This window comes from Manduca sexta, chromosome 13, assembly GCF_014839805.1.
Source record: "Manduca sexta isolate Smith_Timp_Sample1 chromosome 13, JHU_Msex_v1.0, whole genome shotgun sequence".
NCBI lineage: Eukaryota > Metazoa > Arthropoda > Insecta > Lepidoptera > Sphingidae > Manduca > Manduca sexta.
This window is the reverse complement of record NC_051127.1, coordinates 7,049,702-7,067,200: the sequence shown is the minus strand read 5'-3', so window position 1 is coordinate 7,067,200 and position 17,499 is coordinate 7,049,702. Positions and strand designations below refer to the sequence as shown.

Sequence of the window (17,499 nt, the reverse complement as noted above, 5' to 3'; positions counted from 1 at the left end):
TCACGGCTTACGGCGGCTGTTGAGTTTTGACACTACGCTTAGGCGTAAGGGTTTGAAGACGTATTCGTTATTAGATGCTTTAGTAGCCTAACACGTGCAAAATAGTTTTATATTATTTTCAATCAGTCCGAACGAAATATTCAGATACCTCCCACTAATTAACGTTCAGGCACTATTCTTAAATACCTATGTGTGGCATATTAGATAATTTATTAACATTGGCAATATCGGTGGGTTGTGAACAACAGTTTTATAAACTATTTCCAGATCAGGGCAATAATTTTGTGGGTTTTTCTAGCACAGTTTACTAAGGATAGTATTCTCTAGAGACGATTGATATTATCATACAGCAGTCCCCTAGCCAGTCATAGTAATTGTGCTTAATCGTTTCTAGAAATTGGGTGGAAATGTATTGCCTCTGACTACGTAGCCTGATTCCACACACTAGCATCGTTTTAGCTCCGAAAGAGTAGGCACGGGTGGAGACAATATACCCACTTAGTACCCATTGTGCTAGGCGGCGAAACTTCTAGATCCACAGTTTGAATTAGTGCTTTCTACGTGAATCAGTGTTAAGATTTTTTTGGTGTAATGTCTAGATATACAGAGATATTATTGTTGCAGGTGAAAATATGGTTCCAGAACCACCGCTACAAATGCAAGCGGCAGGCGAAGGAAAAGGCCATGGCGGAGCAGAATCAGCATAACCAGGTGAGATATTTAACTTGACATCTGAGATAACTGGAAGTAATACCATGTAACCCATACTTCCTTAGTCTCTACGCTTTTTCTTTATAAAATCCACGATTCTTTTCGAATTGTAACTGTTTGTGGACAGTGAAGATTCCTAAACATCAGGTGATGTCTCTGCTTTTTTATTGACTGTCTTATTGACCTTTTAACCATCAAGAGACATTGCATATCACACTGGTCTTTAAAGTGTATAGTATAGGGCCTAAAATACGCTACTGTAATTAATTCATTAATTTGTTTAAAACTTATAAGTATGTCTGTGAATTGTCTACAATGAGTAGAAAATAAATGGAAGTCTATGGAACCTCTTTTTAGATAATTAACATTTGAAGACTGTCTCATCATGTTACCAAAACAAGGATGCTACCAAGACACTACAGTTTGAGTTGTTCTTTGATGCAGTTCTTACAGAGACAAAAAAATTATCTAATTAAAATAAATTAGCTTGTTGAGAGACCATTTAAACGAATTAAAATAAAATTGACTTTGTTAATTTATTTGCGGAAAAGTAAAAATATTTTGATGTTGTTTGCACTGGTTTTAAAGGCAATTTTAGAAAACATTGGATTTAGATATCAAGAAAATTGATCGGTAGGGTGTATGACGCAAAAATACATGCGGATGAAGTGGAAATCGTACGCGGGTAAGCGTCAAGACTGCCTATAAACCCGTAACAACACCACATGGAATATCGAATTATAAACCACTGCATGACTCTATGGTGCGTTACCACAAGGTCAGATACAGAATAAAAGGACCTGCACGTTGCAGCTCCACAAAAATAGACGACGTGGTGCTACTTACGTGTAGACGATGTGTGGTTTACGAGACACCAACCCAATTAATTTAAGTTCAATACTTCATGTAAAAGCAATATGTTATTGATAGATGCTCCACTAACCTGAAACTAAAACACCTAATGATCGCACCGTGTTTTCCGTTCACCTTTGAATAGTTGTGAAAACCGCCGGCGAATTCATTTTGCATTATAATAGTACAATGCTAATGAATATTAAAGCATGGGCGATACAATCTTGCGCTGAGTCGGCAAGCCTTGGAGCGCACTCGAGCCCCGCCGCGGCCCGCGCTACGGGCTCGCTGCCCGCAGTTTCGTCACCTTTGGGAATGTCGGGTTAGATTGGGGCTATACGGGTGTTCAATTAGTTATTTTAAAGATTTAATAATGAACCTATGAACCACGACTTTAAAGGAGCTTGTAGGTAATGCGTTCAAAACTCAAACGCGCAGTAAACTCGATGCGATTTGGAACTGTGTAGGAAATTTGTAATACTACACATCACTTTTTACAATCACGCGACCTCTTCAACGTAATCATTATATTTCAGTCAATTTACATAAAACCGTAATGTACTATTAACCTAAACCTTCATCAAGAATTGCATTATCTTTAATAAAAACCGTACAAAAATCCGTTCAGTAGATTTTGAGAATATCCATCACATAAAGACAGACAGCTTTTGGGGACTTTGTTTTATAATATGTATAGATAGATAGAGTGTATACATAAATTAAAAATTCCGAGAAGCGGTCCATAGGGTATGATAGTGACGCTCATTCTTACAAGCGCACTCCGTTCCAATCCCCACTGGCCTATCGTCGCAGTGTTAGAAAAATATCATTTTAAACCTTACAATCTAGTATTATATCAGCACGTTACAAACTGTGAACAATGACTTCGGGGCCCGGCGGGGCGCGGAGGGATGTGGCGGGGTGTGGCGGAGTGCTGCGGGGAGTGGCGGGGCGTATGCCGCCTCCAATTGCCTCAATTTGAGCGCGTGGGTGGACTCCGTGGCCCAGCGGGGGCTCCGCGACATAGACTTACGTGGAATTCATTTTAATTATTTCTGTTAGGATTTTCGGGGGTTTCAAGAGGCATTTCTGTTTGTGCATGCCGGTAATTGCAATGTTACCTTTTAGGAATTATTACTTTTGGAGGTGTTAAATATCGTGTTGATTATAAGATATAGTACCTACTCCAGTCTTGCGGACATATAACATGCGATTTTAGTCACTAAAACGGTTCTACTAAGAGCACGTTTTTTAATTATGTTGTAAAAACTTACCTAAAATACTTAAATACAAAACATTTAGGTATATAACCCTTTTCCAGGCCGTTGCGACGATTCAAAATAAGAACATATTGTAGTTTGGTGTAAATAAAATATCTAGGTTCCAAGCCATCGTTGCTTGTCATTTTTTTAATAATTTGGACCTAAATTATAATTCACTTTCAAGCCCATTTAGTAGTATGGCGGTACTATAATATTTAATTGTGGTTAGTTTTGTCAAAAAGGGTACTATTTTCGAGCAATTTATACCAGTAAGTAAAAGCGAATACGCGAATAAGATTGTTCCTCGAACTTTAAAATAACATTACTTCTGATGCGCCCCGCGCACCACCGAATGCCGTGTACAAACATTTCGATGACAGATACTCTTACTGCAATTTGTATTTCAAGCATCTAATCTCACCATTCCCCAACAGTCCTCCTCATCACCAAGGCGAGTCGCTGTCCCAGTACTAGTGAAGGACGGCAAGCCGTGCGGCTCAGGGGAATCCTCATCCCCTGCGCACAGCCATTGCGCGACTCCCACGTCAGGGTACGCCGCCCCCCAGCCCTCGCAGGCAGCTTGCAGCAACCCCCTGGTGTCTACCTACCGCCAGCCAGCCGCCTACCAGCAGCAGTGCACAGGGTACCTTCCGCTCCAGGGCAGGGCCTGGTAGAAATTCCCACAGCTTTACCACGACACAATGTTCAAGGAGGAGATGTATTTCGATTAGATTGGTTGAGAGTTGGTTTGGTTTGGAACGTAAGTTCTTAATTTTTTTTCCAGTCGTAAATATGCAAGTTTTAATGCAACTTTGAAGCAATTTTCATTTTTTCTACATTATTTAAAATCTTCGTTTATTTATAGTCGTCATTTTTGTAGGCAGAACAAAACCACGATCAGATATTATTTAAAAATTATTGATGACATTTATTATATTGTTAGTTGAAAATGGTAGGTCTGTTTTACTGCGTATAATTTCTGAGTAAAATGAAATATTTTTCGTAATGCGATTAGTTTTCAAGAGCATCGTCGTATTATATCTCCAGTACAGATTTTAAAGTAACTGCATAAAATCTTGGAAAATTTACAGTTATAGTCAATATAACCATAGATAATTCCAGACGTCGGTCATTAAAGTTTGGATGAAAAGTCTCTTTACTCCTCTGTCTAATTCTTTAAAAAAATACTATTATAAAGTTGCATAAACGGCTTCATTTTAGTATAGTATAAATATTTTTTGACACTCCATTCCATTTCAAACACAAACCAACCAATCTCCTTCAAGAGCATTGTGTCAGGTGAAGCGACGCTGAGAGGCGGCACAGGACCCAGTGATGGACAGTGATCAGTGACGTAAGTGTTACGTGCGGTGTACATACATAGGCTAACGTATACTTAAGCGCGAATAAGGATTTGATATCTATGTTTATGGTTTATTTCTTGAAGTTGACAGATGACGCAGTATTATTGCATTATGTATAGTATGTTACAGTTTGAAAATCGACGCAAATAAGTCCTTTATATTATTTTTATATAACCATGAGAAAATGAGCACATGAACAAATGCCGCTTAGAATTTTAAATCAAAATTTATTTTATAAATTCCAAAGACATATTGTGTCTCATAATGCCCCCAAATTAATTTACTATATTATGTATAAATACAATACCACGTATGTCTTCGTACTTTGATAAAAATTTAATGTATTAAGTATACTTACATGGTTGAAACATGAAAAAATTATTATGATGGACTTAAATGTTGTCGATTTTTGTTCCCAAAATATACAATAGTCAAAATCTTTGAACGCCTTAATCCATTTTTTTTTTCTAAAATATTTACTCAACATTTTTCCTGCAAGACGTGTGTAACACGTATTCATAGCAATCACTTACCATGAAGTGACAAATGAATTAACCTATGGTAGGATAAAACTGACTACTTTTAGATTGTTACTATTTCGAGCTTTATCTCAATTCTCTCCCATCAGATGATGTTTAAACAGAGTTACAAAGATTTTGACTGTATCAACGCAAAACAAAAATTATAATGTTTTCAGAACATTTCCAAAGTGCCAAATTTGTATTAGAGAATATCACAGGCACTAATTTTTAATTTCGTTTTTGATTTTTTAGACTTTTCAATATTTGCAATAATTATGTATTTTAATTGTATAACAATAGAAACTGATCAGGAATTGGATTTTATAGAACTTTACCATTAACTTTTTGAAAGGAAAAGTATTATCCCCATTTGGAGAACCTGTACTTTTGTATATACGAGTAGTAAATTGTTGTGTGTATAGTACATAATTTAAAAAATCTGTGTTTTGCGTGTGTAGATATTAAACATGTACATATTGTGTTCTCTTAGGAGACATTGACAAAATTGTAGAGTTTTAAAAAAAATACATCACTGGACTTCGGAATCGGAAAGTTAGACGCAAATTTTGTTAATGGCTGTTTCTTTATATCTGCTAATAAAAAAATATATTCATTTGCGTTATGAATTTGTTTATTTAAAAAAAAAAATGATTGATGAAAAATTATTTCATCGACTAGGGCCCATCACTAATTGTTATCCAAAATGTTCGATTTTTATTAACGATATATTTAAATTGACAGTCTGAGCTTAAAGCGAAGCAAAATTATCAGAATGTTTCTAACCAAATTATCAGTGTAGTCTTGACTCCACAAAGACGTATGGTAGAGAATTTCAAGATTTCGGCATCCCCTTTCCGATCTATCCGAAGATAGAGTTTGCCATCATGTTACATCCAATGCTACACTTAATATCAAAGTAGATATAATTATACAGCCATTCATGCGACTTTAGACAAAACAGTTACTAAAATATCGAAACAATTTTGAAATAAATTGGCTCCCCTACGCCACGAAGTATACGAGATAATAGAACATTGGAAATTAGTAAAACGACGTTTACGCAATAAATTGTTATTCGGTAGAGAATATTCTGTTTTTAGAACCAGTGATAGATATTAAAACTCTTTTTGGGTTATTTAAAACTGCTGATGCAAGGAGTTCTCATTTCCTAGTATATTATACAAGAATTGCCACTATCATCAGGGAGTCTGCAAAGGGCTCATCTGCTTTAACTGTTAATAAAAAACTAATAAAATACCTATTAATCTAACATGAGCACACATTTTGAACGTAAGGTGGTAAAGTGTAGTTAACTTGAAAATTGAATGTGCATTTGTAAAATAAAACCAAAATTACACCATCTGCAGGTTTGGCAGAGGACCTGATGTCATCTGTAGGTAAATATCAAGACACAGATTGAATTAATGGTAGCTCTTGTATTCTTAAAAGAAGTATCTACAAGGAGATAAAAATCAATTGAAACCGTTAAACAATTTGAATTTAGTGCAAAATACGAAATCAGAAATACCCAAAAGGAGTTGTATAGATTTTATTTGAATAAAACAGGGCTTTATATGTACTTAAATTTACTGATTTTTATTTAGAGTTAGCAATCATATTTCGCCTGTGTAAATATAAAAGAGTTAAGGGATTTATTAAGCGTGTGAGTCAATATGGCGGTGTCAGAGACAATGAAACATAGCAATAAGAAAGTAAAAATAGTATAATTCGACAAAAAATGGAAAATGTTTTTAATTGAATGTTTCGATCGAAATTAGTTTAATGTAATTATCGTAGGTTTAGGTGAAGTTATTATAAATATTAGATTAAACATGAAGGAATTTGTAAGTACGAGACGTGAGGTGTATTGAATTTCGATTTATAAAATTAATAAAAATTAATGAGTTTTATATTGTCTTGTTTTTTCATTTACCTTTCAATGCTACATTCATGAACCCTAATTGCAAACGTAGTATTTATTAAGGTAAGTACCTATACTAGGAACATAATAATCAGATTAATTAATTACATGAAAGCGAAAGCGTGTAAGTATAAAAGCAGAAACTTAGAGAATCAAATATACCCTCCTCTAAAATATAAAGCTAAAACAATATTATTGTTTCTAATCCTCATCAATATACAAAACATATTTCCCAAACAATAAACAAGCCAGGTCGGTACCCTCGATTTCGACATTGCTAAGCTCATTTTATTGTCTTCAATATTGCCAGATTACGTGTAATCTCTCATAAAGCATAACAGTTTATTCCGCATGGCAACACCGACCGTCGAACGTCACTCACGGCCCGCCAAAACGAAATAATAACATGGCCGGTGTAGTTGAAAAATAACCTAACTTTTTCGTTCCTGCCTCAAAATCCCACTCAATGCTGTCGACATAAAGATCATTTTGCAATAGCCAGCGTACACTATTGTACTATTTCGAATTTGGGGTTAAATTTGATAGAACAAAGGTGGAGGAGATTGCACGTGCGCGGAATTACGAGGGCACGGTAATAAAATGGTGGATTAACCCAGACGGACAGGTGAGGGAGGCGAAATTGAAAACTATTGGCCTCTTCACATCGAGTCGACACGTCATCGGGTTACTGAGGATTTGTCAGATAAACGATTTAATGAGTTCTCTGGGTTGCACCCTTTCTAGGACGTTAAGCAATGTGTTATTGTTTTGGTATTCCTTTATAATAAATTAGATCTATAAAAACTACAATCGGTAACATAATTTTAAACTGCAGAGGGTTTTTTAATAATCAATTACCTACTCATTAATTTGACATTGAATATGTTAGGTATTTTGATACTTTGTATTAACGCATTTTCGAGATGAATATTTGTAATAGGGACTTAAATAGGGTGTTGTGGTCACGTATTGCATCTAGTACTTACCCGTTGACAACAACCTATACAATATGTCATACCTACGGCGAAAAAAATGTTTTTCACAATCATAGTTTTTTATTTTGATCAAGAAATTTAACATGCTAAATGGGGAAGCAGATTTGCTACACATAAAATTTACTTATATACCCATTCTCATTTGATGATCTAAACAAAATTTCAAATATTATTATATTGTATTCAATATGTACCTGGTTAACTGGTTCCAAAGCTCAATAAACAGTCTGCCACTACCCTACAGAGCAGAACTCTTTGCCAGTTATCACAAACACCCCTCCACAATTCTAGACTCCTAAGTCCTCTATAGAACGAAAGAATGTAAAATTTCAAACAATCACACACAACGTTACCCAAAGCGGAGTTCGCAATTAGAGAAGTAACGAGGAAGGCAGTGGGGAGGCACGGGAGGTCGCTCGTCTGATATTTCACCAGACTACTTCCCAACCGCTAATTAGACAAAGCCGGACGTGTTATTGTGACGGCAAGGGTGGCCATGAAGGTAAGTTAACATGGTTTTGTGATTGAAATTTATAGCAGACGTACGCACAAAGATTATCAAGGTCCTGAAGTAAACTGCTGAATGTAGCAGTGGCGAAAGGTGAAGTTTTCTAAAAGGGAACTCTACATTACATGAATAATGTCTACAAATATTTTTTTTATGATAATTAGATTCTACGTAAAGGAAATCCGACAGAAATCGGGTTATTTGGACCCTTTGCCAGTGGAACATAGGCCTTCCCTAAATACATATAAGATATATGTACGCACGATGCGTCTTCCGAAATTTGTACTGATGAGTGATCTGATTGCACAGTACAATATATGAGTGGGTATAAATTAAGAATCGGATTGGATTAAATAGTAAATATTATGTTTATTATATCATTTCACGTAATTGATACATTTTGTGATTTGTAAGTAGCTGTAGCAGGTGACGTAGGTACTTATAACATCGTAAGTCCCTCATAAATCATATCTACGGTTCACTTCGTGGGATCAAGAGTAATGGTGTTTCTTTTGAATGATAGAATTATTGAATTCAAAGTACGTAAACATTTTTTATCTAAGTAATTCTTTATCGTTTTAGAGAGGAAGGTATGGAAGCTTAATAATAATAATTCTCTGGTGACTAATATATCTATCTAGTCAGTGTTACTCTAATCGAAATATCCGAAACTTCTTTAAATGATGGTCCCACTCGCCAACATGGCCGCCGAGCGCGTCGCCCATTCAAGCACGCCCTGATCGATCCACTGATACAGCACGTGTTACGTGCCACTGCCTTTGACGAATAGTTTCCGCTTCGATTCCTGCCAGTACTAATGTGATATATGTGAATATATCGAGAGTCGATAAATGACAAAATATCTGCAAGTGGTCACTAGGAGTTTAAGGTCAATGGAGAGCCGAAGTCTGTCCATTTATTTTATACTAGATATTAGTTGGTCCTTGTGAAAAAACCTTCCTGCTACGAATGTCCTTAAAGCATTGTGATTCGTAGTATAATCTGTACGTAAGCGTCAATTTAATAATCTGATGAAACATCCCATTATTACCTATGGCAGCAAATTACCGGCATAAAAAATAGCCGAGTATCCGTAGGCTTAGTTTTATCCAAATTTGTACAGCTGTTCTGGCGTTTACTCCTAACAAGCAGTCAAACATCCAAACATCCAGAAACTTTCACAATTTTCGCATTAATATGTTAGTTAGGTAAGATATCATATGTAAAGACATTATTTTTTATCTTGGGCAAGGCAAAGTGGCGTTACTTCACCTGATGGTAAGTGAAGAAATGTCCAAAAACATGTCGACCGCCAAGAGATACACATCCCCGGACAGTAAGCACAGTTACGCCGGCCTGCTTAATTGCTTCTTCACGCCCCGTTCGACAGACCCCAAGTTGTTGACCACTATTACATGTTGGTTGAGTTATTCTAGTCGTCTGTAAAAAATATCTAATAAGTGTAGAAATGGTTTAATTAGATAGCTTATAATATATGTCATCAGGGCGCCGTCAAATTTGTATGTTGTTTTTTTGTTATTCTCTTTGAAGTAAACTGTGGATAATGTTATAAGCATTTATGTAAATGTTGATACAAATACTATAGTTTGTAATTTTTGTAGTACTGCTGTTTCTTATCCCAAAATACATAAATAAATACTCCGCGTCTAATTGAATCTTTAGTAATTATGCTTTCTATTATTTCTATTATAAATTGCTAGTGACAAAATACAACAAAGTTGTATTATTGTAAAAGCATTCATGAACAACCTTTGAGGACGATTATTAAAAACGTTCAATTCGTTATAGCTTTATAACCCTCTGACTATGACTTGATTGCCTCTGTGGCGTAATTGTAATTACACTACATGGTATGAGTGCGACTCCCGCTTAGGTTCTGGGTTGGAATCCCGGGTCGGGCCAAAATATTTGTGACTGAGTTTTTCCATCTTAAAAATTACTCAGTTACAGCCCGGAGTCAAGAAGTTGGCGGTGTGATACTCCCGTGACTCACCTAAAGCCGTTGGTCCTACGCCTATTTTCTCTCTGGTCGTGTCGGATTGCCGTCTCACTCAACTATGACAGTGCAGGAATCATCATGACCCTACTTTTCATATTCGAGCAGCCACTTCTGAACGTTCATTTTAGTCATTCTAGCTGCCTCTTTTGCGACTGTATACGACCTGTTCTAGTTATTCTGCGATTAAATTTGACAATAGCCCCAGGGTATCGGTTTAAGTTTAAAATAGTAATTCTCCTGGCCCCTGGTTACTGATATAGTACTAATTTATAACATTAACTAGCCTGTTTCTTGGGTAGAGTCAGTGTGGTTTAACTTTGATTTATTTATACCTACCCTAAACTTTAACGTTATTTATTTCCAAATGCCATTTATCAAAAAATGCCATAAAAGATGAGAAATTGATGTTTTATGTAAATACTGAAAATCCGCCCCAATGCAAAGTCAACAAATAATTTTGGGGAATTCCCCCAGCCCCGCGATAACTGTAAACAAATTTGTGAATATTATACGCTGCGGGGTCGCCATGAATACGGCAAGGGGTAAGCTATTATCATGACTTAAGATCCATTCATGGGGCGGAAACGTCTTAAATCTATGGGGTTATGAATGTAATTGCTGGTATTTCGTAATGGTTGAGATGCTATTTTTTTAGGTAACATTTAAAAGGTTTCCATAGTACGCTGTTTTTGGTCCATAGGGGTCGTCCATTAATCATGTGATGTTTTTGGTGACTTTTAACCCCCCCCCCCCTCCCCTGGGGATTTGTTGTGAGGTTTTAGACTACCACCCTATCCAAAATCACGTGTATTTTTTAGTACAAAGTATATTTAAATTTTTATTAAATCGCGCATTCAACGAAAAATAAATACACGTGATATCTAATTAAAAATCCTTGTGATATTTCGAGATTTTATTTCCGAACGCCCCGCTTTTGAGCCTCACGTGATTAATGGACGACCCCTTATAATTTAAGATGTTAAAATTAATAGATTGAAATACCTAGGTTAAGATTATTATGCAGTTTAAGGTAATTGAAAGGTATGTAAGGAGATCCAAAGCAATAGGTACTATGAAAGGTTTTAATGATCTGTCAATGAAAACACTTCATGTTTCTAGTGAAAAGTTTTAAAATCCGTGACTATATCTGAAATGTAAATGATAGCAGGCAAGTGGCGATAGGTATACGAAAAACATGACAGTGTCACTAAGTAGTAACAACGGCAATTTAATTTAGCCTTTCTGTTACACACACATATTATGATATCGACTTCTACTGATGCATTCCGGAGAACTTTGTACAATTTAGATACGTACATATAATTCAATAAAGGAGGTAAGTATCATTTCTGGGAAATATGCGTAATATATTAAGTGTACAATGCCTGCATCCTAATGCATTTATCTAAATGCGATTACGTCTTAATTACAGTGACATCGAAACATAACTATCGACAAGGAGCTAATACAGCGAACTGACAACTAGACAACTCATTTCACTTCAAATTCCCGGCGCATCAGCACTTATTTACAAATGTAAGGGGAAATAAAAAGCTGAGGTAGTTGCGTTATATAATTCCAGTGAAACATTGGCGGCAGAATCGCGCGTGAGAGCGGCTGTGCCACCGAAGCTCGAGGGCCGGCGGGCTGACTAATTAGAACAAAAAACGCGGGAAAACACAAGTACGCTTGACAGTGAGCCAGAGACAAAGAGCGCGCGCGCCGCGCCGTAAAGTAACAAACGACATTTTTTATTTCCCGTCAATTTTGGACTTTGTGTGTATATTCGAAAGTCGTATATGGTAACACAGGTTGGAACGTTTATATTTTTTAAATATGGAACAAATCATCGTAACAGCGTTGCACTGGAAAAATATTCTGAACTCTATTTCGAATCATTAAAACATATATTGCAACGGACCGTGTTGATGACATGAGTCGTTTTACTGGTGGGAATAGTTGCGTAGAGAAGCGCCACAGCGTCGATTGTCTCCGGCACGTCCGGCGAGCGGGCGACTCGAAGAGGCCACAATCGATAGGGCACGGGCGCGCGCTGTGATGAATTTATTAGAAAACTACGGTTTTGACGGGCGCTGGGCGCTCGGCCGGCGTGCGTGCTTTTTACGAACGCTTTGAATTTTCGTTCAGTCGATCCGATATCCGTTGTTTTTTGAATCTTTGATTGCGCACGTTGTGAAAGTTTGTATAAATAGATTTTACAATAGTTGTTGGTTTATTGGAAGATTTTAATAGTACGATTAAAAAAATTCTTAATCACAGAGCTTATATCCGTCCCACAATCTGATACTACGAGCCTATCAGTACGTATTATAAAACAAAGTTCCCATTTCTGTCCGTATGTTATCGATTTTCTTAAAAATCTTGTGAACAGATTTTTATGAAATTTTGTACGGAGATAGTTTTAGATCATGGGAAGGTTACGGCCTACTTTCTATCCCGGGAAAATATACAGCGGGACTTTTATCCGGGGAAACTCCATTATGCAGGCGAAGCCGCGGGCAAAAGCTAGTCGGCCATAAATTCCAAAAAAACCAAGACAACTTAGGTATTTTTAGAATCTAAATACTTTCATAAAATGTTAATGTACCTACGAATCTACCCCTGAACCCATAGTTCACAACTCAAGTACATTGCTAAATCAATCATATTATACAATTAAAGAACGGTATAAAAATATTCACATATAACAGCATTTTTTTTACAATCAAAAAGAGTATTATTTATCAATCATAGCCTTGAAACAAATGCAACCGTGACCTCAAATACTAAAACCTCAATTACCGTAAAAATTACAAAAGAAAGTCTACAACTTTATGTTAGAATTTGTTTTTTTGCTATGGATAACTGATCTATCAGTTTTGGTTTAGCATTAAATCACTGCTACAAAATGCATTCCACCAAAAATCCTGTGACTCGGAGTAGTATAAATCGTGTATGGATCTCGTTATCACAGACCTTGGTGTGTCATCGCGTCGACGGACCACCGCGGACTCTACAAGAAAATTGGTTCCGTATGAAAATAATATACCTACAATAACTATTTTCTAAATAACGTTTCGTTTTTATTTGTAAAATTGAAGATCGAGTCGATTAAGCTGCTCACTTATGTTAAGCGTCACGACAGCCTTTGCTTACAACATTTTCCAATAACAATGTACTGCAGCGTGGCACTGTACTGCGCTCATCCCTCCTAAACTACCTTAAGTCTCATGTTGCCTTGTGATACTAGCTTAGTACAATCAAATGCGGAACATAACTGCACTGATTATATAATTTTGTTTGGCGACAGGTGACATTGTGATGAAATCTACCTAGCCGAGTTCTAGCTTACGAGACACCCTCTAGTAGGTATAATAGCCCTTTAACATAAATTATTAACTTGGCATAAACTGTAACTAAGTACTACCTAAGTACTAAGTATCCCAAAACTGGATCAAGTATTACTTATTTTTCTTGAAACGTTTCAATTATTTTCATTATAACACGGCAAAGTTATTTCACTACATCTGATGTTACTTGCAATAAAGCCCATCATTTGGATCGTACCAATTGGACAATACCTAACAAAACATAACAAGAATAATTAAATGAGGGTTTTTCGATTCACCCTTTGGTACCCAACGAGCATTCAGAGATGATTCGTCAATTTATCTCTAACAAAATACCTTTTATTTTAATCTCTACTTATTTGAACGTTTATTTTGACATCCCGTTTCGCTCTCTGACAGCTTTCGTGCGTGAGATCTTAATACAATACACATGTTTTGTTTGTTTTTAAACACAATGGGAATATTTGAGACTAAGAGATATTTTGTATTCGTTTAATGAGTTTTATTAGGCTTGAGGAGCTCTTAAATAAAAGTTAAAGCAATCATTGCGTTAAGATGCGGGGCTGGAATTGGATAGGAATGGACTGTTTTAGCAAGTAAAATGTCATGTTTCTACGAGTTGGAATACCTAGTTATAATTTATGTTTGAAATGTTAATCGTTGTGAACTGCTTGAATTTAGATAGAGTGGCACCCAACGTAACATTGTAGAGTCAATCTAAAGTCTCATTAATAAACTTATTAATAGGTGTAACAAAGATGTATTCTCAGAAAGGTTTGCAATACGCGAGAGAAGCGTTAATTTGGTTATTTTATACCACTTGACAAATGTATTTACAAATAGCACTCATGCACTCAATATACTTATATCCATTTGTATAATTACGAATTCAACATAGAGAATTCACGATTATTTCCACGTAGTACATAGCTTTTATCATCCGAAACAAGTCTGGCCGTTTTAGGCCCATCGCCTTTCATGCTAAAAAGGCAAAATGGCGTGCGTCCTAACAGCTGAGCGCTTTGGCGCGCTTTCATTTGCACGAGTGTTGCCGACTAATGGCGCACCGGGAAACAATGGGGAAATATGCGATGTCGAACACAAAGCACGTTTCCGTTTGATGTGAATTGCTACTGTGATTTACAATGTATTGGTTTTAGTACGAAATACACGACAATTACTTTTTCTTTTGTGAAAGGGTTTCTTTGTGATGACGTGTGTACTTACTGTGCGGTTGTTTGTAGTGGTAAATATGTTTTACACAGCATTATTAAAAATATGATTATGTAAATAAATGATGGCGATAGACATAAGGATCGTAGGATTGGGAGTCAACAAAAGGACTCAACGGTGGGTGCAATGATTGCACTTCCTTGCCTTTGGGACATAGAGTCATACAGTATTATAAATTGGAATCTATTAACTAGCTAGATAAGATTTAAAACAACAGATATATAGTAAATTCTTGTACTTGTCTATCATTAGGTAAAATTACACAACTAGCAATCAATTATACTTAATTATACCTACTGGTACTCATATCAGAAACTGAGGAGATTGAAGAAAATTAAGCAATCATGTTAAACATTATCACAAAACACACATTATCGCGGTCTAGTTGCAGAGTTCTCGGGCTGCGAATAGTGAAGCTTGTAGTTTCAATTATTAAGTTGCAAAACTGATATTTGTGCAAAGTTTTTCATTTAAAACGTACTTGAATTGTCCGAGATTTGTCCCTTGAATTGTCCCTTACGTGGCGATAGACTTGCTTCTGCTTCTCTTTGCACTAGTTAATTATCTGGCTAACTGGTTTGGGATAAAGGCGTGAACTTATATTTTATGTCTATCTATGTGATCAAAAGAATCATAGAGCAGCAGTGAATTAACGTTATTATAAAATTAGGCCTACCCCATTGCATTACTCCTTTCCTGTCCTTTGGATATGTCCGTAAATAAAAGGACTAGAAATTAATATACATAATTCAAATTTCATCTAGTTGTCAATATAGTGATGAATATTGGGACGAATATCAGCTCGCTGATGCTTTGGTACACTATGTGTTCTTCTGAGTTCTGCCTACGCCGTCTGGATGCAGGCTTAGAGGCTTACGTGGAACTCCCGTTAGTCAAGTTTATGCCTTACACGTAGATATGCACGCCTGGTACCCTGAAAAACAAATACCGTCCTAGAATTAGAACCCAGGACCTCGGATTAATGATCAAACAAACACTCAATATAACTAAGCTACCAACAGGTCAGTTATAGTACTTTATAATCTTATTATTGTTATCTATAAATTTCAAAACTTATGACTATGTTTTTGCGACGGGATATTTAGATGTCAGGTATTTGAGACATAGATAAACGGAATCCTTAATAAAATATAGGTAGATAATAGATTTCATGTAGAAAAACGCACACAGGAACTATTCCAGAAATGCTATTCCACGTAGGATCAACGAGCGAAAACTACATATTGTACTTAGGTACCTACTCTAAAAACCATAACATAATCCAATACAATTTCATAACTAAAGTAACATAAAAAACGTGAACAAACATAACGGACGCGAGGGGCTCCGGCACGCTCATTGGCGCTCATTACCCGAGTACATAGGTTGGCACCTTTCCTCGCACATGGCACATAATTGTAGTTCACAATTCACATGGAAGCCGTTTCAATGGTGGCACTCGAGTCGAGAGCCGGGGGAGATTACGAAACAATGGACTTTCCCGAAATACATAATAATTCCTCGCGTCAAATGACTACGTTTTTGTGCAAGGCTTAGAAATCGGCGAGGTTGGGGCACTCAACGAAAACCCTTTGGGTATAGATGTTAATGTATTTATTGGTATTAAGTATTACAGACTGTTGTAGTGGTGTAGTAATATTGCGTGCGCGTTACAACTTCCTTCCTCCGAGGTCTCGAGTTCGATTTTCATGTCCGACAAAGTGATATTGGGTTCTTTTCAGTATCAGTCCGAATCTGAAACTTGTACCCGTAGGGATGGGCGAGCCCATCATACACGGCGAAATTAGTGCCCTGGTTGAATCCTGCCTACCCCTTCTAGGATAAAGGCAACATGGCTTTATATGTTTTTATAAGTATTTCTGTGGTGGTACCTCAATTTAGCTGCGTAAATTTATTATGTAAATAATAATAATCTTCTATAACTGTGGTTCTTATGGAAACTATATGATTTCATTCTAAAATTAATCTATAGAAGCCTTATAATTCATTCGATATAAACATAATAGGCAAACACAAATGACATAATCGGATGAAACTACTTATACATTCAAAATTCATATACACGATGTCACATTTCTTTTAAAACGATGTTGGGTTGATAAATTACTTTTTCTTCCATATATTTACATCTCGGTATACATTTCATTATTTTAAATTTCATCTTTCACTCCTCTCTGTTCTTCAATCTTGGATTGCTATATATTTTATCAATAATTTCACTTCTAGATATTGTATTTATTTTATTATACTTTTATTTTTCTTTTTAAATGTTTTTATATTACATTAATCCTATAAATATAGTATTATTTTATTATACGGAACCCACAGAAAACAAAATAAATCGAGTGCAACACATGGTTAGATTTTTTCGGGTCGTGCTTGAGTGGAGTGGACCAGCGCGGCGTGCTGCCGCGGTTCGCGCGAATTATTAAAAAATAATGTGCGACACTCGACTGGATGGCGCGGTGGACACACGTAATGAGCTGTTACATTCATTATGTGCTTCGGTAATTATGACTGAATGGTTTAAAGATATTTGGTCTTATTCATAATAAAACCCTTATCGAAGGTATAAATCGCAAATAGTTAAAACGTCCTCTAAGCTTATCGAGCCTTCGATAAAATTTCTTATTCATAATGGTTTCGTAAACCTCCGATAACAAAAAGGCCTTTAAATGTGCACAATGTTGCCAATTCGTAGAAAAAAATAATTTAAATAAGTTCTACCAATTACTACCAAG

At 36.2% G+C, this 17,499-nt stretch overlaps 1 protein-coding gene across 2 annotated transcripts in view; it reads left to right on the top strand.

The window, feature by feature from the left end:
* The window catches only part of LOC115450138 (homeobox protein Nkx-2.4), a 44,581-nt gene extending 38,360 nt beyond the window's left edge, over positions 1-6,221 (top strand). The window contains exons 6-7 of one of the 2 annotated variants that reach the window (XM_030178121.2): positions 625-711; positions 3,260-6,221. In XM_030178121.2, coding sequence (XP_030033981.1) covers positions 625-711; positions 3,260-3,499 — 327 coding nt within the window. In that variant the 3' untranslated portion in view covers positions 3,500-6,221. The remainder of the gene's footprint in view (positions 1-624; positions 712-3,259) is intronic. The other variant, XM_030178128.2, reaches the window with a different exon arrangement.
* The last annotated feature ends 11,278 nt before the right edge of the window (positions 6,222-17,499 follow it).